The following is a 27,007-nucleotide window of genomic DNA, read 5'->3' as shown; positions in this document are numbered from 1 at the left end:
CACGTGTACCGTTTGTCGGAGTAAGGGAATTGTTCATCGACAATATTTTTCAGAGTCACTGGTTTAAAATTTACAAGTTATATAGTTGATAATGATTAAAATATATAACATATTGTAGTTTAGGTATCAGATTAAAGCTCTAATCGTAATTATTTTTTTCGTCGTTTTGATCTAATGCTGTAGACGGAAAACTTAACGTTTCAATACCGCTATCGGTCAAGATTTTATAACACAAATTCCAAAAATGGCTGCTATCATTAGAAACCAATGTAAACATTTTTACCGAAACCCCGTCACTTTTAGCGAAAAATGAATAATAATGGATGGAAAAGTTAAGACAAGAGTAAGAACATCAGTACCAAGTTCTGTAGGTCGGCAAATTGGTGTTCTACCTGTTGGAAACCCACCTGTTCGACCTAGAAAACCAAAATCGAGGTGTGTTAATAAAATTGAGAAATGGAAATGGGGAATATGCCAAAGAGACAACAACCCAGCCAAAGAGCATATAACAGCCGAAGGTCACTAACGGGTCTTCAACGCAGGGAGAAAATTCCGCACCCGGAGGTGGTCCTCAGCTCACAGCTGGCCCATAAATAAAAATGTGCATTAGTTCAGTAAAAATGGACGTCACACTAAACTCCAAAACATATAAATGAACTAAAATTAAAAAACATACAAGACTAACAAAGGCCAGAGGCTCCTGATTTGGGACAGGCTCAAAAATGCAGCGGGGTTAAACATGTTTTGTGAGATCTCAACCCTCCCCCTATACCTCTAGCCAATGTAGAATAAACGAACACACAGCGATACGCACAGTAAACTCAGTTAAAAAGAAGTCCAAGTCCGATGTCAGAATAGGTAACAAAAGAAACTAAATGACAATGGTACTTAAATTAACAAAGGACTACTAGCAGTAACTGACATGCCAGCTTCAGACCTCAATTAAACTGATTGAAAGATTATGTCTTCATCATATGAAAATCAAGTACAATCCCTCCCGTTAGGGGTTTAGTATCATACCCAGTGGTCTCGTTAGCCCAAAATAGAAGGGCGTCGCGCCCTGGGTGCCCTCTGCCGCGCCCTGGGTGTTTTCATCCGCGCCCTTCTGTCCTGACGCCTTTTTCCCAAAAACCCTTGTGCCGTTTTGGTAAAATTGCCTTTTGTTTCATCGATTTCTTATCACAAAGTTAATTTACATATATGACACCAGGTGATTGCCCCCAGGTTAATCATGTCATTACAATCAATTACAGTGTATAAGACTTCAAAGGTGTTAATAACTAGGTAATTTTATTAAGACAATGTACCTTTTTGTCATAAATTTGATGAATGCATATGTGTCATCGAGAGTGTTTTTAGCTTGGGTCAGCATTTTCGATCTCCAAGAAGAGTGTATAAATGAAGACTTTCATGACTTTAGAATAGAATTTAAGTCATCAAAATACAACTATGCCTTCACAGAAACGCCGTCCATCTCAACTTGTGAGCGACAAACAAATTAAACAGTAAACGGGTTAGAAATTAATTTTTGAGTTACTTCCCCTATTTAAGCTTATTACAAATTTGTGCTCCTAAAATATTATCTAGTATTAAAAATAGGAGTAAATTACCAATTGAATACAAAATTATATAAGAATGTTACCTTAAGGATATTAACTGTCTTTGAACATACCAAAAAAAATATATTGCAATTTATTTTTGATAATCATACTTTTAGCAATCCATGATCTATACATTGTCAATTAAGAAATTTGTAAGATTAATTGTTATGATGATGTTAAGCTGCAATCCTACAAAAATGGGTAGTGTGAAGTTAAACTATCATGACATCATCTTGATGAAGCTTTACTAAATAATTACTGACAAATGTAATCGATTAATAATCGATTACATGAAGGATTTTTGTGCAATCGATTATTAATCGATTACTCCGAATTTTGTATGTAATCGATTGCAATCGATTACTTTATCAAAAGTAATTACATTACTTTTTGATTATTATCAATTACATATATTGAAGAAAGATTAAACACAACTTATTTAGAGTGGTAATTTGGAACTTTACAAAAACAGCTTTTTAAGCATTGTTTTCAAATCGTTTTCTAGATAGACACTCTTAGAGGGGATCTAAACTATTTAAATATTCTTGAGTGAGCGATGATAAACATGACCTATAATGGTTTACTTTTATAAATTTTGACTTGGATTGAGAGTTGTCTCATTGGCACTCATACCACATCTTCTTATATCTATATATGAGAACATTCTTGAAATGAAATCGACAATTGTATCAAATGCTTCCTTATATTGTAGGTCATTTTCTCGTTAGTTTGCAAATTTTTGCTGTCATACTGACTTAATTTTGATATTTACTCTTATTTAACAGGATGGTATATTTGAATATAATGAGTATGAGAGGTTTCCTATGAAAAAAAAATATATAAAAAAGAAGAAGAGTTAGTTTTTTAACTAATTTTAAAAGATGGAAATTTATAGTTTATAGTTACATGAATAAATTTATCCTTTTGTTTGGATAATCCACTTAATTACAGGTTATAAAATTGCCAATGGAGAACAATTTATAACCTTAGGGCAACAACATGTATTAAATCTCTCATTTAATTAAACATAATTGAAATCAAAACATAGTCTGTATCTCATTGATTAGAGGTCTTTGATCATCTGATTAGTAATTATAAAAACAAGAAGGTTTTTGAGAATTCTTTGTTCTCTTTTCAAAATCATAAACAATTTACATTTTAGTGACACAATGGGATACATGTATCTATTACTGAACAAAAATTTCAATGCATTGGTTCATTGTAAAAATGTTTTGTATTCTTTCCTAATTTTGATGTCATAACACTATGACGAATCAACAGTTTATCTACTCTAAGCGAAAGTTCTAAATATAATTGAAAATTAAGCTTTAAAAAATTTTATTACATCATGTACATATATAAAACCATTCTTCTTTAGTATAGTACAGAACTTAACTTAGGAATACAAGTACATTTATGTTTTCCCTATTTTGAATCTATTTTCTTATTTTTAACATTTTTTTGTTTAATAAAAAATATCTCAAATTATTGATAAGCATTGGAAGTCATTTATTTCAAAAGCTGGAAATAAAGTAAAATTTGTTAGCCTAGGAGATCTGGTTTATCATAATGCAGCTTGAGACAACAGATCTAAATAAGGTATTTGATAAACTCTCAAGTAATATTGATACATTCTATTTTATCAGTACTTTGAACTGATGAATACATGCAGTTGTCTATTTTCATTTAAACTAGGTTTTATTTCAAACTATATTACTAAAGTAATCGAAATGTAATCGAAAAGTAATCGATGATTACATCATAATTTTTGCTGTAATCGATTAAATTACGATTACATGTAATCGAAAATGTCAATTACAGATTACTGTCGATTACTTGAAAAAATGTAATCAATTACAATCGATTACGATTACAGATTACGATTACCCCACCCCTGGTCACATGTATGCTAAACTATGAGATGTTTAGTTTATGTTGTTTTTTTTTTTTGGAAAAAGGAGGGGGAGGGGGATAGTAAGTTAATTTGCCTCTATTGGTTTATAGTGATGTGATGTATGAATGTGTATTGACATGTGTTATGAACATGTCGTATGAATTACATTTTCTAATGCAAATTTTATAGAATAAATAATCAAAACAACAACTTATGCATCTTTATTAACAACATATACAGTAAAAAAAAGAATGTGAACTCTAGATACACACAGAAACGTAGACAAAAGAAATGAGCAGTGCCTTTTCCTTTCATAAAAAAGTGCCCTGCCCTCCACTGGCACCCTGCCCCTTTTGATTTCTAACTGGAGCACTGATACCATCATAAAATATATGAGAAGAACATAACCCGTATCATGCCAACAACTGGTTTTAGAATTAATGTGTTTATTTCCGATGCAAAGACCCTATGAGTGAGTCAATATTAATACCAAAATATGCAATCCTTAATGACTTGACAACAGTATCGTAACTATATCCCTTCGTAATAAGTCTGTTTAAAGGTTTGGTTAGCTTTTGAGGTGAATGCCGACATTTTTGTGCTTTGTAAAGAATATTACCATAAAAGATTGGATGTGAAATACCTGAACGTATAAGATGTCTGCATGTTAATTTATATTATATGAATGATGTCCTTGTAACGATGATAATATTTAGTAAATGTTTTGACTAGTTTGTGATATCGAAAACCCTGGTGTAATAATTTTTCAGTAATACAGAGATTCTCGTTAAAATCAAATATGTTGTAAAACTTATATACAAATGAATTATAAATAAGCTTTATTAAAAGTAGGTAATGAATCAAAACATATAGAAACAACATATGAGAGAATTTCTACCCTGGGTAGGTGTTGTTGGAGTCATAATGACTAATGTCATAACTGTAAGCTGAATTGAGCTAAAGAAGTTCTTCTGTAGCTCAGTCAGTTAAAGCGCTGCTTTGTAACACTGAGGTCCATGTGAATTTCCTATAAGAATCATGCTCTCCAGTTACACTTGGTTTGAATTTATGCTTCCAGTCAGATGAAGCTGCTCTGTCCAACAGGGGGTACAAGTCAAATCGCCACCTGGTCAATTCGGCACCTATGGAAAAAGTCAAATCGGCATCTAGTCAGATCGGCACCTATTTAAAGTCATTTCTGCACCTAATATTATTTTTTACTTTTTTCTTTCCTTGTATGAGTTTTGGGGAGAAAGTTATTGGGTTTTTTTTGTGGACATATTTTTTTGTTGCTTAACTTCAGTACTGTACAATTTCAGAGGTTGATTAAAAAGATACATCGTTAAAAATCTCAAAATTCTATGAAAATGTTTTGATTGGTCATCACTTTAAAAACTTATGAACTTATATCAATTACAAACAATAAATAACCCATTTATTCTTTTAATAATTTTCAGATAATTTTTATTTTGCGGTCGTATATTGGTATGACGTTGGAGTCGTCGTCATCCGAAGACACATTGGTTTTCGCACAATAACTTTAGTTTAAGTGAATGGATCTCTAAGAAATTTTACCATAAGGTTCAATACCACAAAAGGAAGGTTTGGATTGATTTAAGGGTTTATGGTACCAACAGTTAAGGAATTAGGGGCCAGAAAGGGGCCAAAAATAAGCATTCCAGACAATAACTTGTGTTTAAGTGTATGGATCTCTCTGAAATTATACCACAAGTTTCCATACCACAAAGGGATGGTTAGGATTGGCATTGGGGGTTATGGCTCAAACCGTTTAGGAATTAGGGGCAAAAAAGGGGAAAAACAAGGCCTTCCTGGTTAATGGACAATTAAAAAGCAGTGTAAGGGAGGTAATCCAAAAACAAAATTGTACAATGTTGTATACAATGTTGGATTACCTCCCTTACACTGCTTTTAAATTATCTATATAAGACTTTTATGATGTATTTAGATTGGTAATTATGGGTCAATACGCAACAGCATAGTGTATTTCAGAAAAGCAAAAAAAAAGGGGGGTAAATTTTTTTTTTGTTGGGGGGGGGGGGGGGGGGGGGGTCAATTCGCAACAGCATAGTGTATTGCACAAAAGCAAAAAATTGAATATAAATTCAAATCATATAACCAATTCTTAGTTCTTTGACTACAGTTATTCGGTGTCAGAAACCTATTATGTGTCAAATATTTAATTACAATCCAAATTCAGACCTGTATTTAGTGCGACTATTGTGTCCATTTTCGGCCCAACTGTTCAGGGTTGGACCTCTGCGGTCGTATCCAGCTACGCTCAGCGAAGCATTTTATTGATGTTATATGATTAAAAAAAAACTTTAAAAAAATAAAACAAAAAAGCCATTACCCAAGCTGTTTTAATCCACAGATGGGGATAACACAAATTTAACCATGATAATTTAAATTGGGGTTTTTTCTGCATTACCTATCTTCTTGTATAAATTGAATCATACATTAGCGTTGGCACCAATTTTGTATGTTTACTAACAATGTGCAGAAATAGAAGTACCTTTATAATAGAAGTTCCAATAGGAACAGATATTATTGCATATTGTTTATAACATAGTTTCCATTCGAACTTCTGTTATGCGGAACAAATATATGTTGACACCTCGAGTGAAAATATATAAAAAAAATATTAAAACGAAGTCTTCAATAGTTAACTTGCAATACATAATGTTAATTTTGGGTGCAAATAACTACCTTGGGTGCCGAATTAACCAGGACTTGATTTGACTAGGTGCCGAATTGACTATAACGGGTGCCGATTTGACCAGGTGCCGATTTAACCAGGTTCCAAAGTGACTAGAATTCTCCAACAGGTTGGGGAGAATCCTCATAAATGTGTACTATCCCCATTTATGGGTGTTATACCCAAAATTGGGTATCAATTTACAGTGATAAATAATCAAATCCTGTATTTCATCTTTATAGCTGTCATGGTGCAAATATTCATATAAATGGCAACATTTTCCCCTATTAGACCATAGTTCAAATGAGAACTTAATACAAAGATTATGGCCTCCAAAAATCCTACTTTTTGAAGGCTGTTAACTTTTATCCTGATGATATTTCAGTCATGGTGTCATTAGGCAAAATGTTGTCCTTTACCCGAATGTTTGCGCCATGACAGAAAATATCTTTAAATCCAAAGTTTATATTTTGATCACTGAAAATTGATACCCGGTTTGGGTATAATACCCATTTATTAGGATTCTCCTCAACCTGTCCAAGCAAGTGTCCCATTTCGACCAGTTAGGATATTTTTCAAAACGCATAAACCAGAACATTTATTTAAAATTTCTTGGCCTAAAATCTTGATTTATGGCTCATTTAAAAGAAAAAAAATATTGATCTTTCGAACAGTGTACAGTGCCAGAAGGTTCAAACAACTCTATGAAAATCTTTACTTGGAACTATTGCCAGTAATTTTTTCTGAAGATACAAGTTGTTGACCTTGCATGCCTTGTTAGTGTATTCAGTATATACATATGTTAAAAAATTTTTGTCCTGTACCTGTTGGGGTAATAAAAATCAGCTTACTTGCATGTATATTCACAAAAATGTGATCTGTTTTAGAGTTTTCCAGTTCAGTTTTATTCTTCAATTGAGTCATTTAATAAACATATGATTTAAAATTTGCTGTTACGAAATTTTAGAAATTATTTCAAATTAAGGAATGTATCTTCCTCGTGCAAAGCTCTGATTTTCTTGCCCGGCTTTGGCTATACTTTTTGTACCTTTTTGGTCTATAGCTCTTCGTCTTTTTAATAAGTTTTGGATTTTCAAATATTTTGGCCTCGAGCATCACTGATGAGACATTTATTGTCGAAATGCGCATCTGGTGCAGAAAAATGGTACTGTAATGTTATTAAGGTGAATGTATATGCCACCAACTTGAAATGGATTGTGCTTTGGAATAAACCAAAAGTTACCAACATATTAACAAATGGTTTAGATACCTGTTTCAATTTTTTTATTGGATTTTATTGTTAGAAAATAAATATGGAATAATTTAATGAATGTCTTGTTTTAATGATCATTACTGTAAATTTATAAAATTTCTGCATGCATTTTGTATTGCTATTGTTGAACAAATGGACAAAAATGTTAGATTAATTATTATGGTTTCAAGAAATGATATGTACATGTACGTGCACATGAAGTTATATCAAACTTAAGATTATGCAAATTTTTATTTTTGCAAAACCTATCCTGTCATAATTTCCACAATCATGAATAATAAAAACATTGAAACATTTCAATGTTAACAGTATTTCTTTATATATTTAATGTTTTTCAGCAATTCCTTTACTCTTCCAATTACTGACAGTGGAAGAACAAAAATAAGCCCTCCAAGTCCTCACAGTTCAAGAAGTCATCGACTAAGTTACAGAGGACCAATTACTCAGGATGCCGCTTACAGTCAGGGTTTACAAGAAAATGATATCAAATTTGTCAATGTTCCAAACAGAACAAAAGTCAGTGCACAAAGACCACCACTTTCCAGTTCAGTACAAAAAGTCAGGCGTCCTCCACTGAATTCAAATGAAACTGATATTGACTATGTGGTAGACATCCCAAACAGAAAATTGAGTGGCAGTAAACGTCCCTCGTCTGGATCTGCGAAAAGACACAGTCGTCCTTCATCAGGCAATCAGCAGACAGATGCATCAAAAGAACTTGATGATGATGATGAAGTATCTCATAAGTTTAAGACTATATCTGAGCAGGAAATTGTAAGTGGTTTTATTAAATGCGTTTAAACATGTTAAAGTAATATATGATAATATTTTCTTGAGATAAGTTAACTACCATTAAACTGCACTTCAAAAATTGACGAAGGGAAATTTCAATTTTAAGGCTATATTTCTATCAGAATTGACATGCACACAGGAATTATACATTTATAGTTTACATAATAAACAATGTATTTTGATACATAATTTTCAATTTTCAATTTATATAATTGACTATAATACATGTTACATTTTTATATTTTAAAGAGCTATGTCCCTTTGAAATATAAATAATATGGAAAATCACTATTGTTAGCACTCTCATGTCTACGTTTCTCATTAGTCCATGGTCCTTTCAAAAATATCGATTTTCCTTGTCAGTTGCCATTTTTGTTAACCTGTTCCGACTTGTGGGTCCGGTGAAGGCGTGGCATTAAAAACACCTTGTAATGCATGTTTCTATATTTATCTATTTTAGATAATTATTTAATATTCAGATTTCTCGTTGCTAAATAAGTCTTCTTGTCTCTAAATTAGTCTTCTATTAGTGACACGTCATTTCGCCTGCAAGATTTTAGCCATTGGCCAGGAATACAACTTAAAGCATAACAGGGGCGTATGACATTTGCGCCGATTTTTTAAATTTTCATTCTTTCATTTGCGCCGATTTTATATTTGCTCCTAATTGCATTTACAGTTTAACACAGGTGAGTAAATATTTGTACATGTACTATACCTTGAATGTATGTTGGTAAAATCTGGTTATAAACGTTGTTCACTTATGTTTAAGTTAAGAAAATCCAGGCCGTTACGTATGTTAAAATGTGAACTCTTAGAAATGCCTGCATCAGTACGTTAGCCAGACAAAGAAAAGATGGACTTCGTTATTGACAATTACCACAAATATAGAGACGAAATCACAAGAAAGGAATATATTAGATGTGTTGCCTATAAATACTCGGCAAGAACAGATTTATGATTTTAATGTATTCCGTTTTTATGGATTTTAATGTTGTAAATAGATTTTTAATTCGTCATTTTAGTATAAACATAGTGCTTTTATTTTAGGTTTTTACTTCTTGATTTTAAAGTATGTGAACATGGTGCTTTTAAATTGACTTATCCTGCTCAAAGTCCTACTTCCACCTCCCCATGATGAGCAGAGGACAACAGTTATATACATGTTATGATTGACAATTCATAATGTTTGTACAACTGGTGAACGGAAGAGGTCTATAATGATAAATGAAAAATAAAATTCACCTGTAATTTACCTGTAAAAAAATCGGCGCAAATGGAAAACGCTGCATAACAGAACTTTCTTTCACCATTTTATATTATTTTGGAGGTGATCTCCTACATCTCTTACACAGTGCATATTTAATATGACAATCTTTTCACAAAGCCTGACTGACAAAAAATAACCCAATTAAGTATTTTACAAATTTTGATTTAAAATGTCTTCAATAGTTTACATCTGTAATTTATTGATTTGAAATTTTGAAGCTTGAGGCAAACCATGAGAGAGATCCTGAGAAGATATACGAGATCAACCTGTATGCTTCTGACCTGACAAAGATCAACAATTTACAAAGAGTAAGGCTACACACTCCTTTTGAATATACTCTTTAACTTAATGACATTCTTTTTTTAATTCAGTGTTAAATTATCTATATGTATGTGATACATTTAAATTAGATCACTGGTAAGTTCAGTGGTAAATTAGATCACTGGTAAGTTCAGTGGTAGATTAGATCACTGGTAAGTTCAGTGGTAGATTAGATCACAGGTAAGTTCAGTGGTAGATTAGATCACTGGTAAGTTCAGTGGTAGATTAGATCACTGGTAAGTTTAGTGGTAGATTAGACCACTGGTAAGTTCAGTGGTAGATTAGATCACTGGTAAGTTCAGTGGTAGATCCAGAAAGGGGGGGGGGGGGGGTAGGGTTGGAACCCCACTTTATGCTTGACAAGTAATGCTTTTATATGGGGACATATGATTGGAATCCCCCTTTTTATATGACTTGCATGTGTTGGGAACCCCCTTTTAAAAATGGCTGGATCCGTCACAGAAGTTTATATTTAACTAAATCACATCCTTCTCCTTCTTAATTCTCATGAGTTTAAATGGTAAATTGAAAAATGAATATGTACTTATTCTTGAGAAAGTTGAAAGTCTTGAAACTTTATATTGATAATAGCAAATTTATATTATTTGAGTATAAATATTTACATCATTAATTGTTTTTATTCTCTTTTTTTTTTACAGTTTAAGAAATTGAGAGTGCTTGATTTATCCTGTAATCATATTAACAGAATAGAAAACCTTAGTGAAAATGTGGTAAGATATGTTAGTTTTATTTATAAATATATAAAATTGGGAATGGAAACAGGGAATATGTCAAAGAGACAACAATCAAACCAAAGAGCAGAAAACAGCCCAGGGCCACCAATGGGTCTTCAACACTTGAGAAAATCCCGCACCCGGTGGAGGGCTTCAGCTGGCCCCTAAACAATAATGCATACTATTACATATGTACTACATCTCTGTGGAATTTGTCTATCCCCTGTCAACTGGTTTGGAAACACTTCAATGGAGTGGACATGCTGTTTTGCTGTTTCTTTTGTTAAAACTCCATAAAATTTCATTGGAAGTTATTGCATAAATTTATTTAGATAAGAATACCAAAAAAGATTGGCTTTGCATGAGTCTATGAAAATATAAGTATAAACCATTTACAGATTATTAGAGTATCTATACGATTTGCTTTTTTATCCCATATTTGGCTTATTGAAATCTTAAAACAGAACAAATTTAGTCATGTAAGTGCAGATTCATGGCATCAGGATTGTGTTCATGTGATATATAGAAAAAAAGTTTTTTTTTAGGATATTAGAGAGCTGAAATTGTATGGAAATAGGGTACACCAGATGGAAAATCTCTATAGGTATGTATTCAAATCAATTTGAAATATCCTACTCATGCCACTAAAGATTAAATTATAGTCCGAAAATGTGTGGAACTAATTCTTTCAGTGATTTTATACACAATTTCTAAAAGAAAGAATTTAATAATTTAATGGAATAACCAAATGATAGAGGAACAGTTGTATTTTGCTGCTCCTCTTGTTGATTTTCATAAGAACAATTTTGAAACTCGAAATTGTAATTATCTCCCTTACTGATGATAAAGTAACATGAAGATTAGCAATGACAACAGTAACAGTTACAGGAAAGTATTGGGCAATGAATTCGAGTACTCACAGCTTTTAAGAAAATCAAGCTTCCAGTGTTTACTTATGCACTATTCTTAAATTTATCACAAACAACATACATGTGTTTTCTAATGATACATTTGCTGGACTAATCACTAGAGTATATCAAAACAAATCTTTCTAGAGTACTGTAATACTTGCTATAAAAAAGTATTTTCTACATCATCATAATGTTACATTGTATCAATGTACTCTAAACTACACTCATTTAGGTATGATAGAGTATCACCATGAACAAACAATCCTTAGTTGTTTAATAATAAGGAGGATTCACGTCTCAAACACAAAACACATGCATTATTTTTTATCCATTTATCAGAAAAATATCCCAAAAAGAGATAACAATATTATCAGTAAATTTTGAATAAGACTGGAATGCGATAATCTGGCTTAAAAAATTAACAGTATATACTACAATCAAAGATTTATATATGTACTAGTTTTGTTTCATCTTTTATAGTTTGAAGGAGTTGAGCAATTTACAGTTACAACACAATAAAATTAAAACAATAGGTGAGAATTACTTTAGTTTGAGTAAGCAAAACTTACGTACATGATGTTTTTGGTATTATCTAATTTTTTTTCATCTGAATCATTTTTGGGGTTAACTTTGGCATGACATGGACTTCATAATATCCCCATACTACAGTACATTTTTGTATTCGTTTTTTCCACCTAAACTAATAAGAATTTAATGAAATTTTCTTGGAATCTTCAACATATAATGCCATTGTGCACCATCTATTTGTTATCAATCTGAATCATTTTTGGGGTTTACCTTAGCAAATCATGGACATTGCCATTACTCTATCTGGAGTTATCTATTTTGTATGCACAACTCCTCCTAAAATCCTTATCAAATTCTATTGAAAGTTTCTCTGACAAAGTTTTAACCATATGATGCCATTCATTGTGATACTCCTATTTTGTTTTTTCATTGAAAGTATTGTTTGCAGTTTCCATAAGCAAATCCTAGACTTTTCCATTCCTGTATATGGAGTTATGGGTATTATTTAAAGCTCACAGTGCCTCTAGTTTCAATAAGATGTTGACCTTTAATTACGCTGTAGCAGGCAGTGGAGCTGTGTTAAAGAATGATGGGAAATTACCAGTTAAATTCAGAATCATACAAATTTCATATATTTCTGTATACTGGTATTTTAAATCTATTTTGATAGTGGATACTCAATTATCTTTTAGATTGTGAACCTTAAAAGCCGTAATTCAGATTTTAAAAGAAATGTTATTTTTTTGTAATTGTTAGTAACATAAAGTGAAATTAACACCCATTATTTTCATTGTTTAGGATGTTGTTAGCCATCCACAATGTTTTGATGTAAGTTTTTGAAAATATTACCCATAATGCTTCAAAATTAGAAGTAGCATTTGGTTGAAAACATAAGAAAAATTTAGGAAATCTAAAGAACTTTAAGAGGTTTTTGTTTCCACCTATAAACAAGGTGTAACAAATAGCTCTTTACATTTAAAAAGAGAAAATCTCAAATTGACCTGCAAAGTCAGTATGTAAGTCACTATTTAAGCAAAGAATTCAAGAATTTTTAAAATTCTGTAGGAAAAAGCTTGAGCCAGTGTACCAAGATAAGGACATTAAACCTGAGTTCTAATCACTTGATGAGAATAGAATCTCCAGAACTGTCATGTTGTTCACATCTCAGTGTACTGGACCTCAGTAGTAATATGTTAGATAACTTGTCGGTAAGTATGTATCTATGCAAGGATAGCTGTCTGAACAGACCATGCAAACTGAAGATTTTTTCTGATTATAAAGTTGTTTGGTTCTTTAAATTTTAGTTACTTTTTTTAATAATAAAAATCATTGTTCTATACAATATAAAATAAGAAGATGTGGTATGATTGCCAATGAGACAAGTATCCGACACAGTCCAAATATAGTATATTGATGCAGTTAAAGGTCGTCCTTCAACAATGAGAAAAACAAATACCATATTGTCAGCTTTAAAAAGGTTGACTCAACAAAATGTGTAACAATTCAAATGAAAAAAAGCCAATCCCCTGATTTATAACAAAACAATAAATGAAAAACAGATTTGACAGACAGCAACCATCAACAAACACTGAATTACTTCTTACTTGGGGCAGAAACGTATAAAATGTGGCTAGGTTAACATATTTGTGAGCCCTTAATCCTCCCCTAACATAAGACAGTGGTGTAATAGCACAACATAAGAACAAACTTTAAAAACCAGCTTGAAATGGCTTGTCTCATCAGATCGACACAAAGCACAAAAAACAACTGAAATAAAGACAAAATTCCAATCTAAGAGTTTTAGCGGTGAATGAAAGCTAGTTCAAAGCCAAAACAACTAATAAATAAAGTATGTTCTCCCAGACTTACTGGTCAGTTTCAACATTATTTAAATGTTTTTCTTTTGCAGTTTGTAAACTACTTACCAAATTTAGAAGAATTAAATGCAAGTAATAATCGTTTGCGGACTGTGGATTTTAATCGTTGTAAAAAATTACAAGATATAGACTTGTCAGGAAATGATTTAAAAGATATAAATGGACTTAAAGGAATGGGAAATTTACAGATATTGAATATTTCTAATAATAGAATCACAACAATTAAACCTGTTGGAAAGCTCAAGTAAGTATTTTTAATTGAAAAAATCAACATTCACAAAATGTTGCAGGTATTAGTTTTCCCTATTACCTTGTCTCTAATTACTTTTGTTTGTTTTGATTGATGATGACAGGTGGCAAATTAAATGCATATTTGATTGATTGGTTGATAAGTGAAATCATAGGTTTATTCCCGATTGTCCCACTTTTTAAAATTTTAGAGTTCTGATTGTCCCACATGAAAAGTTCTGATTGTCCCACATTATTTTATTATGTAAAATGTTCTTAAATAAACAAGATAGTTGTTGTTTGTTTTACTAAATAAACAAGAATTAAAATATGATCTTTTAAATCATCACATTAAAGCACTTTTGATGAAATAATATAAAATTTCTGAGTTATAAAATATAATGTTACTCTTATTTGTAAAACAAATATCAGTATTGTATTTTTAATTACATTTTTTTATTAAAGTTTTTAAATAAATTTAAAAATAATACATGCAATTAAAAAAAGTCTTTACATATAAAGATTCTTTACACTACTAAAGACTGCTTGTACCCAACGTTCATTAAATGCTGACTTAAGTAAGATAAATGTAGTGAACGATTCTAAATGCTCCTGCGAATCTCCTGTTGAAGATGCCATCCATTACTTTCTAGAATGCCAATTAAATTATAACCAAAGAATATCTCTGGTTAATGATCTTATACATATGAACATACACATTGATATTGAAACGCTATTGTTTGGAAAAGATGCATATAACTACGAAACTAACTCTAAAATTTTTCGTTATTTCATTAAACAGTCAAAAAGATTTTAACGTTCTAAGTCAGCAGCTTTCTTTTTTCTCTCTGTCCTATTTGCTTTTTGTTTTTTTTTGTTGCCATGCCAACGTGTGACTCCTTCCTTTATAACTGTCGCTATACTATGTATGTGTTTGCTGTCATCATATATGTGTATTGTATATGTAAGGAGAGGACTTAATATAAGTTGTAATAACTTGTGTCCAATCCTTTTGCTTGATTAATACAATAAAATATTATTAAATTAAAATTAAATTAAAACGTCAGATTAACCTGAACCCAACAACTTTCTTCATTGATTACGAAGCTGCTGTTTAGAATTCTGCCAGAGCATCCTTTCCAGGAAAAACTATTGAAGGACATTTTGTTTCACTATATTCAGTGTATTTGGCGAAAAGTGCAGTAAACAAGACTCGTCTCTTAACTATAAAGGAGAACCAGACATTCATCAACTTGTACGGTCGGCAGCAGTTCTTCCTCTGGTACCACCTACAGAAATAGACGACGTCTGGTTCCATACACTTGAAGACCTGGAAAATTTGGACTCAACAGCAAATATCACTTCGTTTACGGATAACGTCACAACATACTGGGTTGAAAGCAACAGGCAGCTATGGAACAATTACCAAACCGAAGGACCAAGGACGACAAACCACCTCGATGGATGGCACAGTAGCTTGTAGAAGATGATCTTAGTACCGCACCCAAACATAGTAAAAGCTACTGAACTATCTTAAAGAAGAGCAGGCAGGAAACGAAATGACTATCATTCAGTACCAAGATTGGGGAGTAGGACCAACATATAGAACAAAATACAAACAAGTGAATCAATGCCTACAGGAACTCAGGCCATCTTCAGAATAGCGAAGTTATTGTGTTTCAGTATGCTGACATTGCTTCTGACTTATTTGTTACATTTTGACTAAGTTTGTTGCAATTATATGATGTGTTGTGATGTTTAAGTTATGAATCATGTGTGCTTTATTGTTGTATCTTATGCATTGTGCGTGCTTAATAGTATCTGCTCTTCGTGTCATGTGTCATGTGTGTGCTTTAATGAATTAATTTGTTTATTGTGTGTACTTTATTGTATTAAGCTGTTTATTATGTGTGCTTAACTCTTTTTATTATATATCAATGTAGAATTGAGAAGTGCTTGATATGTGCTATTTTATGACTAAATATATATTATAGTCTGTGTTTGATGATACTTTGTTGCTAATATATGCAAAAAAAAATATGTAAATATTATTATTTGTTCATGTTTATTTCTTATTTTATAAGTTACATTGGTTAGTTACCTTTAATTGCCTGCTACACACTATAAAAATAATTTAATTACTATCAAAACAATTCCCAATTGTCCCACATTTAAACTTCCCAATTGTCCCACAAACATCTTCCCGATTGTCCCACAAAATTTCATTACTTTTTTACCTGTAATTTCAAAAAGTGGGACAATTGGGAAGACACCAAATCATAACATCCACTGACAAATATTTCATGCATATTCAGGAAGAGAACAAGATAGATTTGCATGATTTAATTGTACTACCTGTAATTAGCTGAAATATAGGTGGAGTAGGAGAAGGGTTGATAATAACAACTGTCATTGGAATGTAAGGACATTTTGGATAGGATTAGAATAGAAGAATTTTTGCCTTTCAACAGGTCTTTTAAGGACTCTGTCTGAAGAGTTGTTGCTGCAGTGGACGATTCAACGGCAGAGGTGAGGAAGTGTTTCACCTGGTGCATGCCATCCCCCGACATTTTATGATTGAAAAAAATATATAATTTTTTTGGCAAAAAAAATGTCAAAAAAATTCAAAATTTTTAAGTGTTGTGTACTTAATTTTTGCTATTTTCATCAGAACCATTGCTACCATCCTGAAAGAGCACCAAAAAATACTCTTTAAAAAAAATATATAATACATATCATCATATTAAAAGGTTGAAAAACAATAAGCTGTGGAAAACAAGCTGCAAGGATAAGTCACATTAAACATTTATCCATTTGCAGTTCATAGTACTATAAACACTTTAAACACTCTGATTCCACTAATGTTTTACAATTTCAGGTTATTAACAGAGTTACATGCTGCAGACAACCATCTATCAGAGTTATCTTATATACCACCTTCTTTTCCTGTGTTAGAAATTTTAAATATTAGCAGAAATAATGTTGCTTCGTTTGAGGAAGTGGTAAGTGCTCTTCTCCTTTAAATATTTGTGTATTAAAGTTAACTGCTTTTGATCCAGAAAAAATAAGAAATTAGAACATTTAGAATTTAGAGGTGTTTGCTTTAATGAAATTAGGCTTCTATACAATTTGTGCATTATTTTTTTTATTATCACATTTGGTACTGCATAGGTCTGTTACCATACAAATCAACACTTATTTTGGTTCTGGAAATAGTTTTTTAAATTGTCCCCAAAGATGAAAATGACTTAAAAACAGCAAAAATATTTAGAAAAGTCAAAAAGGTAATAAAAAAAAGCAAGATATGACTTCAGCAAAATCAGGAGTAGGAATAAACCAACAGCAAACACCGTAAACAATCTTGCAAATACTAACAGGCCATCAGAATAAAAATAAGGAGATATGGTATGATTGCCAATGAGACAACTATCCACCAAAATTCAAATGAAGTGTATGTAAGCAATTATAAGCAACCAGCATAGGGCCTTCAACAATAAGAAAAACCCATACTGTATAGTCTGCTATAAAAGGCCCCAACATGAAAAATATGAAACAATTCAATTGAGAAAACTAAAGGCCTAATTTATAACAAAACAATTTACAAAAAAACAAACATGACCGACATGAACCAACAACAACCACTGAACTACAGGCTCCTGACTTTGGACAGGCATATAAAGAAAGCGTATTATAGCATATAAACAAGAAATAGTTTTGTGGCATGCATGAGTTCTGCAGACCAAATAAGTTGCTTCATTAATATTGTTGGTTAACAGAAAACTCTTTAACTTTAAAATGACAGAACAAATTAATACCAGCATAGAGGAACTTTCTTTTAAAACAAAGAGAAAAAAAAGTTTGAGGATTGTGTTCAGTCAAATATTGTAAAAATTCAGAAATTTGGCATTTTTGACTGAAATGGCATTCCATAGACAACTGCAGCAAGGCAATGTTTTCCTCAAATGGTCTCACTCTTGGTAATGTTGCTCCCCAAGGACCACTCTCAGGGCAGGACACAAAAATTCACACCTTCCAGCAGGGTCAATAAGGTCACAAAATCGACCAAAATCAATGTTATCTCAAGGGGTAGCCACCTTTTGGGATATGATCCCAACCCTACCTTGACAATGTGCAGCAGCATGGTTATTTACATATAACTTTCATATTTGTTAAAAACAACTCAGCATGGCAGGGTTTCCATGTGATAAGTAAAAGTACTTTTTATTATAGAATATTGATTGCACTAAGCCACTTGCATAATTGTGCAAATATTCTTTTATTACTCTTTGATACAAATTTGTTCAGAAGACTTTTGAGTACAAATCTACTGTTTTTTTTTCATCTATCAATAATTTTTGTACTAATATAAATGTTATCTGTGTGCTTCATTACAGTGTTCCTTGAACAGTTTAGAAGAATTATCAGAATTATTTATATCTGGAAATCCGTTCTCTAATGATGATGATGGTGTACATATATCTTATATGTCAGATATTCAGGCAGAGTTCTCTAATCTAGATATTCTGGACGGGGTAAGTTCTGTGGTTTTGTTTATATTTCATATTTTTTTTATAAAACTGATTCAGTTTTGATTCTGACAACATAATTTCTTATTTTGAGTCTTACAAATCCTTGTTCATGAATTATTTTGCTGTATTGTTATTATCATCACAGATTAAAACAAATGCTGTAAACATACATAGTAAATTATGGGATTTATTTTTTAAGAAACTATGGTATGGTTAATTGTAAGAAAAATGTATAATTATATGTATTTTTATGTAATAAAGCACCTAGAAATAGAAAATTTGAAAAAAGTTGGGTCAATGAACTTACTTGAAAAGATGAGAATTGTGTAAGTTTGAAAAATATTAGTTGTTAGCTCATCTGCTGATATGGAAGGTTATTTATTGTCATCACTAGGCATCTGTCATTTGTATGAATTACAAAATTTACATTTCATGTGTTTGCTGTTGATATTTTGATGCTGATTTTTTACATGATTTACAAAATTTTTAGGCACATTTGAAAAGAGCTGCTCATAGAGGCGCTCCATTGATGAGACCAATGTCTGCTTCAACAAGTAAGTTTTAACCATAGCATTGTCTATAACTCAACCTCTAGCTATCTGTATATATATATACTAACACAATAAATTGGTGAAAAAGAGACATGGTCTTTATTTACTTGAGACAACATTCCCTAAATAATCTGATTAGAATACAGATCCATGGCATGTTTACAAGGATCTGACAAGACTCTATTTTACTTCCTTTTCTAGTAACTATCACATCAGCCAATGACAAAACCAGAGGGTCCTGAAAGGTCTTTTAAACAGAAAGTAGAACCGAGCACTGTCAGATCCTTGTAAGTAAAGCATGGACACAGGATTGGTTTTTTAATCAGATTGTTCCCCAACTATACATATAGGAAATATGTTCTACAGTGTCATTCACATTCATTCTCTGTATAGTTGGTCATAATATTTTTAGTATTCTGATAAAGTCACAACAGTTATGGCATTTTTGTGACTTTGCTCAATCTAAAATTAACTGATTCCATTGAAACTCTCTTTGAACTGCACAATTAAATTGTTATAAAACTAGAGTGCTGAATATAAAAAAATTAAAGTAATATTCACCCTGTTACATATTATATTGAACTGTCTATTTTTAACTTGAAATGTTTGTTCTTACAGTAATTACAGTAAGACAGGTTGAAACACAGATGAAACAAATGGACAGTGATATGAAATCTATAGAAAATAATTTTATGGAAAGGTAAAAGAGACAGTTATAACCATCGTGTAACACTTTCTGATTATAAATTATAGTACACAAGTTAAAAACACTGTCATTAAAGCAAATAGTTGCATTCTTTGTCACATGAACAGCTATCACTATAATTCTTACTGAACAAAGAATAGGATAGGTTTTAATGTCAAATTGGTTCCAAATTTAAATGAATTTCAAATTTCTCAAATAAGCAGAATACAATGTTGCAACTATTATTATAAATTCAATAATACATTGCTTAATTGTTTGAGACCTTTACCTTTTACATTTGCAGTAAAAATGTACAATATTTTAACTGTATGACTCACATATGGAGAAACATTTTATACAGCAATGGCAAACCTTCCACTTGTATGCAGTTACAATATGTCAGTGCATCTTAGATAAACTAAAACACACAAATGCCTTTTATTTGAATATTAAAATTAAAAATTAGAGAGTACAGCTGATTTTGTTCACAGAAATAAAAAGCAGAAATGACTATACCTGAAGCCAATTGTAATCACCATATATATATATATAACCATATATAATAAAGAAAAATAAAGAAATTATACTAGACAAATCTTAACTGACAATAACAGAAATCTTCTAAAAAAACAGATTAGAATTATCCCTTAAATTGATATTAAAGAACAATTATCATCCAACAAAATTAAATCCTCTGGTTTTATTTTAGAATGGAACAGCTGAAGTCCACATTAGAGAAATTACCATCACAACCTACAGATTCTAGCAGAACACCTAAAAACAACGTATCACAGTCCATTCACTTTACTAAAACATCAAGGTACTATTTTTTGTCCAACCTGCAATATTAGTGGGCACTATGATTTCTGGTCTGTTCGTCTGTCCAATATTTAATATATATGCCAGGTTAGGATTTTGACCCATATTTTATAGTTCATTGACAATGGTCATGTGATGGTGAGTATCATGTTAAAGTTTTGGTTTAAGATAGTTAACGTTTTGGTTTAAGGTATGTGTAATCACATTAACATGGAACTTAGTACTGTGTACTGTTCAATATGTTGTTTGCCAAATTAGGGTTTTGTCCCACATTATGCAGTTCATTAAATATGGAAACTTGATAGTGTGAGTATGAACAGAAATATTTTTTGTTTTTGATAGAAAAGCTGCAGTATTAAGTTGAGTTGTGATGAATTTTAAAAAGGGGCTGCTTATTGAAAATTTAAAAACACTTTTGTTACCTCTGTGATTTACCCCCCATTCCCAAATCCCCCCTTTTTTGTAGAATGGTATATTAAAAGTTGCTGGTTAAGATGACTTAATTGTAAACAGTGATGCATAGTTCACTTAGGAATTCAAATATAGTATAGATAAAATCATTTTAGAAGTGCTGATTATCATATTAAATGATACACGACCAGATCACACTTAAACCATTAGATGAAAAAGAAGCTTGACAGTATGAAAAAATTATGCTTACTTTAACTATCTTTGCAAATGACTTTTGTAAATTGATATTTTAAATAAATGTATCTTTTTTCCAGTCATTCCAGAATCAGAGATGCTTTAAAATTTGCTGCTGAAGGCCTTGATAGTACAGAAAACTGACAAAAGTGTTATTGCTAGTACTTCAGTGTAGCCAGTGCAGGTGTTTTACAAATAAAAGTAGAGTGTGTATGACTCTTACCAAAAGAGTGTGACTGCCACTTTGTATATTGTGGTTCACTCAGCATAGATTCCATATAAAAGGATGTTTCATCATACAGATATACAAGTCAAAAGTTGTCATTTACTATTACGTACAACAGTGTATACCAAATATTATCATAAACTGATTATAAAGTATGTTTTATAGGAGATAATATTTCAAATATTATTTATATCTTCTGTTCAGTTGGTTGGATCTATTTATTAAACCTCAATGATATTGTTTGCCAAGATTTGTTTCTAAGATATAAATTGATGCTGTTTTTATTTCACGTTTGGTGTGTAAAATACTAATCTTGTGCTTGATTTCATGTACTAGTTTCATTTTTATGTCTGCACTGTTCCTGCTAAAAAACAGCAAAATGAAACTGCCATGAATATTTCCAAGTTTTGAGTATTCAAATTATAAAGATAACTATTGACATGCTTGTTAATGTCATTGTTACCATATACCACTAACTATCAAGTTCATTGTTTTTTTCCAATATGCATGTTTCACTTGTTTACACTGGTACCTAGCATACTCCCCTGCCTATGAACATTGATGACAGGAGACCAGTAACATCGTTTAAAAGAAACTATGCACTTCTAATTTTACTTTATTATGTTACAAAAATTGCAGAGGGTTAACATCTATTAGAGAAATAATAATTTATTCCCTGATCACATATATATTGATCAATGATCACAAATCAATTACTCAAAATTCTTATCTGTTGGGGACTCAGTTGTAAATTATTCTAATACCAGATAATCCTATTTATTTAAAACATACCAATGCAAAACATTTTTGATACGCCCGTCAAAATTTTGACGGGACGTATTATGGTATACAAATGTCGTCTGTCCGTCTATCCGTCTGTCCGTCTGTCTGTCCGGCGTAAACATGTCGCACCGTAACTTGAGAACGACTTATCCAAATTTCATGAAACTTAACATAGTTGTTTCTTATGATGGTCAAACGATCTGTATACTTTTTGGTGAAAATAAGATTAAAACTTTTTGAGTTACGGGACTTAGTAACTAAAACAGGTGTGTTTTTTTTTCACATGTCGTGCCGTATCTCAAAAACAATTTATGATTATTGCTTAAAACTTTACACACTTCTTAGTTATATTAATCTTAAGATCTGTATACTTTTTGGTGATGATTCAAAATTTTATTTTAGAGATATTGAGTATTTGTTAAAAAAGGGGGAGGGGTTTTTCACATGTTGCGCCGTATTTTTAAAAAACAGTTTATAATTATTGCTTAAAACTTTACACACTTCTTAGTTATATTAATCATAAGATCTGTATACTTTTTGGTGATGATTCAAAATTTTATTTTTGAGTTATTGAGTATTTTGTAAAAAAAGGGGGAGGGGTTTTTCACATGTCGCACCGTATCTCAAAAACGATTTATGATTATTGCTTAAAATTTTACACACTTCTTAGTTATATTAACCTAAAGATCTGTATACTTTTTGGTTTTTATTCAAAATTTTATTTTTGAGATATTAATTTTTTTTTAAAAAGGGGGGTTTTCAAATGTCGCGCCGTATCTCAAAAACTATTTATGATTATTGCTTAAAATTTAACACACTTCTTAGTTATATTAATCTAAATTTCTGTATAATTTTTGGTTTTGATTCAAAATTTTATTTTAGAGATATTGATTTTTTTGTAAAAAGGGGGTTTTCGCATGTCAGAAACTATTTATGATTATTGCATAAAAATTCACACAAAAGACGATGGGCGTATCATGCGCTCATGGCGCAGCTGTTTATTAATAAGGTAAGATGTTTCTTGTGTGTGAAAAAGTAATAATGTTTGTATTATGTAGAAAACAAATATCACCTGTCCTAAGTCAGGAACCTGTTTCAGTGGTTGTCGTTTGTTGATGTGGTTCTTCAGTGTTTCTCGTTTTTTATATAGATTAGACCATTGGTTTTCCTGTTTGAATTGTTTTACACTAGTCATTTTGGGGCCCTTTATAGCTTGCTGTTCGGTGTGAGCCAAGGCTCTGTGTTGAAGGCCGTACTTTAACCTATAATTATTTTCTTTTTACACATTGTGACTTGGTTGGAGAGTTGTCTCATTGGCACTCATACCACATCTTCTTATTTCTAATCACCATTTACTTGTATATTTTCAAGGTGCTTTGCATCCATCTGGCATATATAGGAAATGTAATGGAGTGTTTTTTTAAGTCCTGACAAGTTATGTCAACTTGTAAACTCTGTAGTACATTCATTTCTACTCATTCATATTTATTAATCAATTTATAATTGTAAGCAAGATGTATATTTACTGTTGTTGCATTTGAAAGAATTATGGATTCGAATAGTTATCTATTATATGGTTTCAACATTCAAGTTTATATTTGTAGTGTGGTAAAATTTTTTATTTTCAAAATGTAATAACACTTAACAAACACATAAAGATTTGATGAAAAACCAAAGTTATAACTTAATATTCTATGTTGATGTAAAAGTATTCAATTCACTGCCTTGTAATTTAAATCTGACACATTATATTTTGAGTATTATTTGTTTTATTGTAAACAATATTGGACATTACAGTTTGATTTTCGAATAGTGGATTTTATTTGAAAACCATTTTAGTCATCAGATTTTGTCTATTGGTTACGTATTCATGTTCCACAAACTGAAAGCATTAAGTATTTTCCCTAACTATGAAAACTGACATCCACAAATAGAAAGTTCTTTCACAGTATTTCAAATAATGCAGGGTTTGATATTATTTTTTTAGGTAGAAGTCTTCTTGTATAGAAACATTTAATTCTTAGCTGATTTATACATGAACTGACATATAATCTGTTGATCAATGCTTGTGATTTGCTTGTTCTCGTAACTCCATTGGTCAAAATACAATTACTGCCTCAAATTTTCTTCTGTCACTGGTTCTGACACTACATAAACTTTATGATCAACATCACAAATTGGTTGTCCGATATGATGCATCTTTGTCCAAATTTGCTAGAGATTTGTTTATAGTGTTAGATCTTGAGATACCAGAATAGTCGTCCGATCTATTGATATACAGATTACCCTATTCATCATCTTGATTTCACTTGAAGTGGGGTGATCATTCATAGCAAGACATGCTTACCTATTTGTCGCACCTGGTCTTACTTCTTGTGAAGTTCATGCTATTTCCTCAGTTTGAGTATTTTTCACATTGATTTGTATCTTGTAACATATCTATTGAAAATAACACTATTTCTATATATTTTTATGCCCCCGCTGTAGGCAACAGGGGCATTAAGTGTTACCCTTGAACTTCCGCCCTTCTGTCTTTCCGTTGTCCGTTGTCCCATTTTCATTTTCCGCACTTTAACTTTAGTTTGCCTCATGCAAATTTTATGAAACTCATACACAATGAACCACAACACGCAGACAGAGTTCTAATTTGGGTTGTGAGTCATTTACTCTTATAGAGTTATGCCCCTTTTTAATTTAGAAAATTGCAAAGCAGGGGCATTCTTGTCCTCAGACACATTCTTCTTTTATTGGATTCCACCACTTAATCTAGTGCAATGTGATATTGCTCCACTAGACATGCTGGACCAGTAGTGCTTTTACAGTCATTTGAGAGTCACAAGTGATGTTATAATTTCAAAAAAAATTGTTTTATACATATATATGTAACATACATCTATTACATGTGCTATCAGCATCATTCTAGAATAGCCTTGTCATGTTTAATAACATTCCTGTTTCATAGCTTTTGATACATGTATGACATGTTTTGTTTGTGCTATTATATGATGTACTTTGTTGATTGTAAATGAACATTGCTGTATAATTTAAGAATAAATAACAGTTTTTAATATATTTTCTTTTTCAATATACATTGTATTAATTGTAAGAAATCATGAACAATTTTAAGTGCATCCTACAAAAGGTCTTTGTAAGGAAACACGTTGAGCAGTCTTTTCTTACATCAGTGAAACCATGAGTTATCTACCCTTTTCAACAGTATGTTTTATTATTCAAATAATGAAGATATTTCTTGCTTTTGGGAATTTGCTCTAAATTTCTGATTAATTATTACACAAACCTTTATCTTTTGCTTTTAAACTCATATTACTGTGCTAATTCATTTATAAATGTTTAGGTTAATTGATAATTGTAGTAAAACCTTTATCTTTAAGACTTTTCAACATAAGATAAATAGTCAGTAAAGAAGGCGAGACATTTCAGAGTGTGCACTCTTGTTTATCTGGAATTCTGGAAATTTATTGAAAAAATATCAGCAATGAGTCACAGTATGAAGCTTTTTAGGAAAATCAGCATTGAAATGATAAAAAAATATGATACTTTTCAAACTATGTCAATTGCTGATATTTATATGTATCTGCTGAAAAACTATGATAATCTATTGATTTGGTCAAAAACAGTAATTTAAAAATTTTGGAAGGATGCTGTGATTACCTCAGATCAAAACATTAACACATCTTTGATGACTCCTGTTTAACCACAACATAGCAACATCATAAAGCCTCAAGACATGATTTTTAGAAATACGGACCACAATGCTATATATGTACCAGTAGGAAAAGTCATGTTCAGTAAATTTACGGGTTTGCCTCACCTGTGATGAAAGTATTTGAAAATAATTTTTTATGATTTCTGACTGATTTATTTATTCTATGCACCATTTTTTTAATATAGCTGGAATATCTTTTTGTATATGGTTAATGTTTCTTTAAATCTCATCTTTTATTTATTTCTCACATCAGGGATAATGACTGATGCAGTGAAGAGATATATTTTTATGGCCCCGCCATTCAGCAATTCTGCAAATAACAATTATAAAGACTTTTTTTCGAAACTGCTTCATATATTGAGCTGATTTTTAGTATGTGAGTCTACTATGACGAGTTACAGATCGAGTTAATGTTTGGTTCTGCTATGCTGATTTTTGCTGAAATTACAGGCTTTGGACTTTGAAAATTTGAGAGCGGGGCCATTCTTCTAGTTGCAACTATGTCAGACAGGATATCACACTACCTACATGTAGTGACAGTATATCATACATTAAAGTTATAAACTCACATAAGCTGCAAGGCTAAAAGGTTAATTAAAAAACAAGAAAGCACAGGTTTTTGTATTAAGAATACCCAAACTCATTATTATTAGAATTGGAAAACAGGAAATAAGTATCCAAAAGATCTGGAAAAGGCACACATGTAACAATGTATCACAGTTGAGGGGCTGGCTAAGTATGTGTAGAAAATTTATAAGTTCAGTTTATATATTGGAAAATTCAAAGTATGGCCAAACAGGAATTAGATGTCCAACACTACCAAGCTATAAAAATATATTTATCTCTTCCAGAAGATCTTACAATACATGTATGAAAAATGAATCTCTAGTATTGAAT

At 31.3% G+C, this 27,007-nt stretch overlaps 1 protein-coding gene across 1 annotated transcript; it reads left to right on the top strand.

Annotated features, from left to right (window-relative positions):
- Positions 1-245: 245 nt before the first annotated feature.
- On the top strand, positions 246-25,451 carry LOC127709911 (protein phosphatase 1 regulatory subunit 7-like). Its single transcript, XM_052215611.1, has 14 exons — positions 246-435; positions 7,823-8,258; positions 9,765-9,854; positions 10,527-10,598; positions 11,147-11,205; positions 11,993-12,045; positions 13,106-13,248; positions 13,950-14,161; positions 17,024-17,147; positions 18,540-18,677; positions 19,165-19,228; positions 19,844-19,925; positions 20,620-20,730; positions 21,455-25,451. The coding sequence occupies exons 1-14, from the start codon at positions 320-322 to the stop codon at positions 21,516-21,518; spliced, it is 1,764 nt and encodes a 587-aa protein (XP_052071571.1). The 5' UTR covers positions 246-319; the 3' UTR covers positions 21,519-25,451.
- The last annotated feature ends 1,556 nt before the right edge of the window (positions 25,452-27,007 follow it).

This window comes from Mytilus californianus, unplaced genomic scaffold (assembly GCF_021869535.1).
Source record: "Mytilus californianus isolate M0D057914Y unplaced genomic scaffold, xbMytCali1.0.p SCAF_7, whole genome shotgun sequence".
Classification (NCBI taxonomy): Eukaryota; Metazoa; Mollusca; class Bivalvia; order Mytilida; family Mytilidae; genus Mytilus; species Mytilus californianus.
Note: the sequence above shows the minus strand (reverse complement) of the source record. Positions and strands in the feature narration are given on the sequence as shown.